The sequence below is a fragment of the Etheostoma spectabile genome, chromosome 4 (genome assembly GCF_008692095.1).
Source record: "Etheostoma spectabile isolate EspeVRDwgs_2016 chromosome 4, UIUC_Espe_1.0, whole genome shotgun sequence".
NCBI classification, from domain to species: Eukaryota; Metazoa; Chordata; class Actinopteri; order Perciformes; family Percidae; genus Etheostoma; species Etheostoma spectabile.
Window position 1 is genome coordinate 14,513,613 of NC_045736.1, and position 8,115 is coordinate 14,521,727.

Consider the following 8,115-nt stretch of genomic DNA (forward strand, 5'->3'; position numbering starts at 1 on the left):
GTTTGTGATTGGTTCCCGCAAAATTGTGAAATGAAGCAGGAAAATTAAACGTGCAGGTTTCCAGACCGAGCTGCAGGGCGAAATCAAATTGCCGGCTTAGTTAATCTTCGTATTTCTTGCTTTATGCACCACATTGATTTGTGCTGTATAAAAAGGTCTGCGTCTGGAGGCGGTCGGGGTGGATTGTTGGGTCCTAAATCACACAGATTTCAAGCAGGGGAAGGGGGTTTATGTCCTGGGGTAAACACAAGACTTTCACCCAAGGAACAGGTGTTTTAATCCAAACCACCATATCTTAACTAGTCGTTTTGGTGCCACTCACCTTTCGTCTGCTAAACTCAACTGCAACGACCGTTCACAGGACCATCACCTTACGGTGCTCTGTACCCGGCACACTGTACATGGCTCACAGTCACCTGGTCTTGGCAAAATCTAAAGACCGTTGTGGCTGGTTGCCATGGGACAATTATGAACCACTGCCTCAAATGTCTGTCTTGATCATCTGCAACATTTCTTTTTGGAAAAATTTAAACATAAAAACAGAAATCTCGATAATTTTATATAATAATAGACTTGGCTTCTTTTGTTTGGTATTTGAAAATGCACAATGTAATATAACATGCAGTAACAGATGGATAAGGAAGGAGAAATGAGACTTGATAAAATAGTTTTTCAGGTTTTGCAGTGACCTGTGAAAACACTGTTGCCAATAAAACAACTACATAAAAGTGTTATTAAAGGAAACTATATTTTGTAATTGTTTGATTAGATACGCCTCATTAAATTGCAGGAGCAACATTTGTCGTGTGTTGTTGACAGGGGATTTTCTCTTTCAGTGGAGGATGGTATGAACTGTGAGTCATTCATTAAAGTTGTCTGAGCAAGAGCATGCACTGCTTTAAAATTTAGAAATCTTTGATTTCCCTTGGGATTCCCCAAAAATACTCTTAAACAACAGCTAAAACAAACTTTTCAGCCATCTAAACTGAATTCTCCCATTTTTTATGTCAGTCTTTCTTTAACATGTTTTGCTTTAGTATTTAGTATTAAAGTGTACATAGCAGGTCATTTTGTGCAAATTGCCTGTTTGATCTGATTCAGTGATCGCTGTCCAAATATTAGTGATAAAGAAGTTAAACAACCATGGCAGCAGTCACAGGCTCAGTAGTCTCACTTAGCCAGACCCTCCTTTTGAATGCTTTGGAGGAGGGTCCGGCTACTCCACGTAGCATTTGAGGATGGGAGGAGAACGTTCTCTGGATTAATGGCATTTCTTTAAACCAATCAGAATCGTGGGAGGTGCTAAACTCCATACAGAGCTACACTGATTTTAGTCTTAGCTGTTTGTTTTATAACTTTTTGTTAATTAATAACTTGACAGGAGAAAGAAATTTTACAATAGATGGAATGTAGCCTACATTTAATGTGTTGTGTGTGTCATGTGCATGCATTTACAAACATGTGTTTATTGGTCTGATTATACTTTCTTACAGTATATTTCTGTGTGTGCTCTTATGTACTGTTTCTGTCCGCCCGCCAACCCTTGGCTATGAGTATCCATTTGTGCTCTAATGTGTGTTTCTGTCTGTCTCTTTGTCTGTTTCCTTTCCCAGCCATTCGTTTTGGCCGAATGCCCCAGGCGGAGAAGGAGAAACTGCTAGCTGAGTTCTCGTCTGACATGGTGCACATGCACCCGGAAGCTGCAGATCTAAGGGCTTTGGCCCGGCATCTGTACGAGGCCTATCTGAAATACTTCCCCCTCACCAAGGCCAAGGCCAGGGCCATCCTCGCTGGGAAGACCGGAGACAACGTGGTAAGCACCCCCCTCAATTCTACTTCACTTCTATTTATTAGGCTATATAATGGTGGAAAAGTGCTGCACACTGCCTGCATAATAAGCACAATTCCTTTTTATTGAATGTTCTACTGGATATCATTACAGGCCCATTTCAGACCTACAGTCAAATATAGGTAAATAGTTTTTTTATGAATTCCACTCTGGGAAGTATCACAAACAACCCAACCACCAAACACCATCCTAAAAGTTACACTTAATCATGATGATAAAAAGAAGACCAAAAATTTCAAAACAAACTACAAAAAAGTCAGTTCTGCCAAGCCAAATAGTCAAGACACTGCTAACCGCTGTTGGCAACAACACGGTCCACACGGTCAGCGCATCAGCTGATCTACGTCAGCGCATCAGCTGGTCAACTCCCCTTGCTTCTTGATGGCTACACTCAAACAAGGGCGCTTTACTTAAAGCTGTTTTAGTTTGTTCCTAACTGCTTGCTGCTCTCATCGATGCAACCCACATCCGCCCCAGCTCCACCTTGTCATGTATAACGTGGCATAGGCTTCTATGTCATTGTTGCCTCTCTGTTCATATGGGGAAATAGTTTTCCTCTACCAGTCTTAAACTGTGTGAGCGTCCCCTAATGCTGCTGCTGTCCCCTAACTCTCTGCTTTTGCATGGTGCTCAAAAAAGGTCAGGGGACTCTTCTGAACAGAGCCATGCCACCAAATTGAATTCTTAATTTATTCAATAAAATTTCCGAAAGAATTTGTATGTTGTTGTTCTTGACTTTAATGAACCTGACAGAAATCAGATGTAGGACACAAAAAGCCTTCTTGTCTCGATGAAAAATGTGTCTTTGCTTACACATAAATGATATTACAGAATTACCACATTTTGAATTGAATCAAGCAGTTTCTCAGGGGAAAACAGTGGTGAACAATACAAGTTTGAAGTGAAGGAGGAAAGAAACTTAGTTCAAACTTTTTTAACTCCAGGTATTTATCAACCTTATTTATTGCCAAACTCAGTTCAGTTCAGTTAAGTTCTTTTCAGTCTATTATGTCTGCTCTAACAGGAAAAGTGGATTGACTGGTTTGTACATGTCTCGGCTGTTAGAAAACACCTCAGATTACAGTGGTCAAGCTATGCAACAGGATATGGCTTCCACATGCCATCTGAACAAGTCAAACTAATTCACTGAGACATTTGGTCATTTATACAAGTGGACTGTAGGAGAATGTGTTGGCCAGAGTCATAAAATGTGAGATATCATCCATTTCTGTGTTTTGATGTGTACTGTAAGGTTTTGAGATATCAAATCTCAGTGTTCAAAAGAGACCTTATCAGGAAATCCACATCAACTGAATTACAAGTGGCAGCTGAAAGAAAACTGTGGTGAATATTTAATAATGATCCACAGTTGGTTTGTGGTGATGGCTTCAGTCTTGTGATTCATCTCAGAACAACTGACATGATACTGTTATTAAGGGCTTGAAATAACGTAAACAATGAAAAAAACATCAAAGTATCATCTTCCTTTGCAAATATTTTCAATATGTTTGATAACTCATTCTGAAAATTGTTAAAAGTACGGTTCAAATAAATCTATTAAATAGCTATTACTAATAGCTTAATCTGACCAACTGAACCTTTTAATTATATTGTCAGAAGGATTTAATAGATTTTTATAGGTAGAACCAAACACCTGGATCATGCACTTAAAAATGTATTTACATTTAATTTAATTATAGCTTTGATGTGAATGTTGGGCAGGGAATAATGAATATGAGGGTGCAAATGAACCAAATGCACCAACTGCAACTCTTGCCTTCATTAGTAATTATTATTATTATTATAGTCATCGTTGCCGTTGGCTTTACAACTGAGGACAAAATGTACAAGCAGCATCTGAGTCTTTTTTCCTTTTCTGTTGTCTCTGGATCGTCGGATGAGTTCAAGGCCGCTCCGCCTTTTTTTCTGCTGGTTGTTATGACTGGTCATCACACAGCGATAGCAACCAAAAGCACTGAATTATCTGTTGGTTTAAACAACAGTGAACCTCCTGAAACAAATTGGAAGGATGATTATAGGATAATTTTTTGTTTTTGTAGATGATTTACAGTTTTTTTTTAACACATGGGACCTTGATATGAGTTGATGTATAATCAACTTTTAACTGTACCAGCATTCCAGACTTGCCATCAGAGGGGAAACAAGTACTTGCACACGTTGCGCTAAATTAGTTTGACATACAGTAGAACACTTTGTACAATAAATGAGAAAGTAAAGGTGGATAACTGGGCTAGTCTCCTTTGGCAATTGCATTTTAATGCTTATGAATTCAACTTTTTCTTTACAAGAGAACCAATGTGTGTCTATTTCTTCTTTGTGCTTTAAATTACCTAATCCAAAATTGGTAGCCGGGATCTTCATACGAACGCTGCATATCATGTGAACTAATAGATTCCTGCAAATGCAGCAAATACTGTATACATCTACTTCATTCACTCACATGAGAAGTGATTATTCATTTCAAAATGTTTTGCGTGAATTGTTTGCTGTAATTCCCTGTAGGATGTCTCATTATTCATTTCACCGCTATGAATGAGGAAGTTTTAAGTATATAAATAATAGTACCATTCATCATTCAGGCCGGTGCATGTCTTTGCCGGTGTTTTGCCAGTTTAACTTAGTTATGCTTCATTTATCTGGAAATTGTGTTTTTGTCTGATTCAGCCTGAAGCTAGGATTGATTTACTTTGTCCATCAGACATAAGATCCATGGTGTTTGCTTTTGAATGAGACACCAACGTGCAAACACAGCATGTCATTACATCTGTATTTCAAGTGTCCTCAAAAGACCTGTGAGGAGCTGACAATATTTTTTTTCTTTTCTTTCTTTCTTTCTTTCTTTCTTTCTTTATTTATTTTGCCTTTCTCCTGTCCTTTTCTATCTGCTTTTTCTGACTCCCACACATCTCTCTTCTTCCATATTCTTTCTTCTCTACCTGCAGCCTTTTGTCATCCATGACATGAAGTCTCTAATGGAAGGAGAGCAGTTTATTAATTGTAGGCAGATACCCATCCAGGAGCACCAGCAGCAGACATCCCTCCTAACAGCCGGACTTGGAGGTTAGAAATAAAAAATACTCTTTGGCACGATTTAAAGATGATATCTAACCCAATAATTAAATTGTCATCTCTGTTACCTTCCTTGTTGAATTGGCTTTAAAACTCTCTCTGTCCTTTGCATCCAAGATATTTAAACATTGCAGTTTGCTTTGTAATCCTGCAATCAAACCGCCTCATCAGGGACGTACGTTCATTTCTATGCACATCTTTTTCAATGTCAGGTATCACAGGAGCTAAAACGGGGTCTGAGTTTGGCTTTTTGGATATGACGAGCATCAGCGGACAGACACCATCAGACGCTTTGGAACTGCGTTTCTTCCAAAGCTGCCAATCACGTTCGGCCGAAGCAGTGAGAGAAGTGACAGAGTTCGCCAAGAGTATCCCAGGATTCATCCACCTGGATCTCAATGATCAGGTGATGCTAAGACAGGCTTGAATACTGCTACTTATCCATTCTATCACTAAAAACCATACATACAATCAATGTAGCAGAAGACACTGTGAACACTTTAAAACCATGACTTACCACCTGTCATTTGTGAAGGTCTAATCACCGTATATTCAACCTTTACCCTTTTCCCAGGTAACTTTGCTTAAGTATGGTGTGATTGAGGTCTTAATCATCATGATGGCGCCTCTAATGAACAAAGACGGGACCCTGATCTCCTACGGACAGATCTTTATGACGCGGGAGTTCCTCAAGAGTCTCAGGAAACCTTTCTGTCAAATGATGGAACCAAAGTTTGAGTTCTCAGTCAAGTTCAACATGCTGGAGCTAGACGACAGCGACATGGCGCTGTTTCTGGCTGTCATTATCCTCAGTGGGGGTGAGTGTTTTTTTTCTTCTTCTTTTTCTACAGGATATGTTGTAGATGTCATCGATCATAGTATTCTAGTCCTAGTAGTCTTAAAGAAATACTTTGATTCCAATATTGTGTCTGTTGTTAAAACGAAGCTTGCAGCCGGAAGGGAGTTGGCTTAGATTATGTGTTAGCTTTAGAGTCTTCATGCTAAGTCTTAATGTTAAGTCTTTTTAAGTGTTTGTGAAATAATAAGCTAACCACCTCTTGGCTCCAGCTTCATACTGAACAGACAAATGTGAGAGTGGATAAACTTTCTCCTGACAAGAAAGCAAATACGTATTTCCCAAAATGTAAAACAATTTTCCATTTTGAGGACAAAAAAGCAACACAAGTGACTATGACTCACTTAACTTTGCCTGTTTCTTCAGGTTTTTCCACTGTTATTAATGATCTATATCAAAAAGAAAAGTACTAAAGAATGAAGCATGATGTTTTTTTTAAAATTAATAGCTGTTTAAAATTTAAACCTGAATGCCTGTTCAACAGCAAACCAACCTCACGCACAAACCACTATGTTGTATTATATTGCATGTTAGTGTGTGACCACATGATAAAAGTCTGGCCTTGATCTGATGAGGCTGAAACGTCAGACATTTAAGTCAATTATTAACACAAATGACTAAGATTATAGCTTGAAGATAAGATGGCTTTTAGAAATAGCACTAGCACTGCTAGGTCCAGAAATAAGTGACTTCAACATTAAGGGCTTTTTACTCAACAGAAATGTTGACCTAATAGACACTTATTATACCACCAGAAAAGTCACTGATTTATGCTCCCTGTCTCTGTGACCCGTCCAGACCGCCCAGGCCTGCTGAACGTAAAGCCCATCGAGCAGCTTCAGGAAACGGTTCTCCATTCGCTCGAGCTGCAGCTGAAGCTAAACCACCCAGTCTCTCTGCAACTGTTTGCCAAACTTCTCCAGAAAATGACGGACCTGCGTCAAATCGTCACCAACCACGTCCACCTCATCCAGCTGCTGAAGAAGACAGAGGTGGATATTTGCTTACACCCGCTGCTGCAGGAGATCATGAAGGACTTGTATTAGAATTGAACAGGAAGAAAAGGACAAGTAGAGAAAGAGAAATAAAAGAGGGAATAAAGAGATTTTATCTTTAAAATCATGACTTGTGAAGTTATACAGTTGAAGCACTTTGTGCTGTTGGTGTGTTGAAATAAAGGGAGGTAGCCAGACAGGCTGAGTGGAATTGAGAAAGAGAGGAGGAAGAACAGCAAAAGGGAAATCAAGGAAAGAAAGACACAATCTGTGTGTTAGAGCTCGTCTAGACAGCAGCAATGTCATGTAGCTACTGCTGAGCCTGGACCTTTTGTGAACGAGTGGGCTGCCAACTAAAATACGAAACTACCACCTATTGCACCAATCAGGACGAGAGTCTGTAACTAACTGTGAATTACTGTGAATATTTTTACACCACGTGTCACACAGTAGAGTATGTGTTGTTCAAGTGCAGCTTATCTACATGTTGCGTTACAACTGTCATAGGCACCAGCAGTGTCTACGTGCTTCAATACCTCTGTGAACACACACAAATAAATGAATGCTGGCGCACACACACAAACCAATACAATACACAATCAGTTTTGGCATCAGGAGGAAAGTGCTATCTGTTTTTAATCATTTTTATCTAAAGACAGAAATCAGATTATTGCCTGTAACATATTTTGGTCTCGTCCACCTGCAGAACCTGTGAGAAAGTGTGAAGCCACCGAAAGGCACATTTGCATGTGGATGTTTGTAATAAGAAAAAAAACGGAAAACACCATTTTGTGCCTTTCAGACTTTCTGTTTGACTTTTTTTGTCGAATAAATGCCATTTAAAAAAGATATATTACACATGTATATTGTATAATATACAGCCATATGTATTATTTTTGTATGGATGAAATTGTCTGTCAAACACGCTTTTCAGCATTGTTTGATTTTAAATTCTTTAAAAGTGGTTGAGTTATAATTTTTGCTATGAAATTATATTTTTTATCTATATGCAAAGTGTCTACTGGACAGCTGGGATGGGTTGGTGGGCGTTGAGGATCTGCAGACAAAGCAATTGGATTAATACGAGGGGGGGTTGTTGTAAATAAAATATTTTCTAACTTTTTACTTGAAATTTGTCTCTTGCTTAAAGTCATTTCAGTGGACTTGCAATGTACTGTCAAAAAACATTTCCTAATAATGCCTTTTTTGAAAGCATTCCAGTCACCCAGACTCTGGAAATCTGTTTTGCAGTCATTACATCAGCTGTCCTCAGTGTCTCTTACCAAACACACACACACACACACACACACACACACACACACACA

At 39.0% G+C, this 8,115-nt stretch overlaps 1 protein-coding gene across 1 annotated transcript in view; it reads left to right on the forward strand.

Annotated features, from left to right (window-relative positions):
* pparg (peroxisome proliferator-activated receptor gamma) overlaps positions 1–7,915 on the forward strand; it is a 29,428-nt gene extending 21,513 nt beyond the window's left edge. The window contains exons 5-9 of the mRNA XM_032513569.1: positions 1,614–1,813; positions 4,813–4,930; positions 5,152–5,345; positions 5,514–5,757; positions 6,594–7,915. Of these exons, the coding sequence (XP_032369460.1) occupies positions 1,614–1,813; positions 4,813–4,930; positions 5,152–5,345; positions 5,514–5,757; positions 6,594–6,841 (1,004 nt within the window). The 3' untranslated portion in view covers positions 6,842–7,915. The remainder of the gene's footprint in view (positions 1–1,613; positions 1,814–4,812; positions 4,931–5,151; positions 5,346–5,513; positions 5,758–6,593) is intronic.
* Positions 7,916–8,115: the final 200 nt, after the last annotated feature.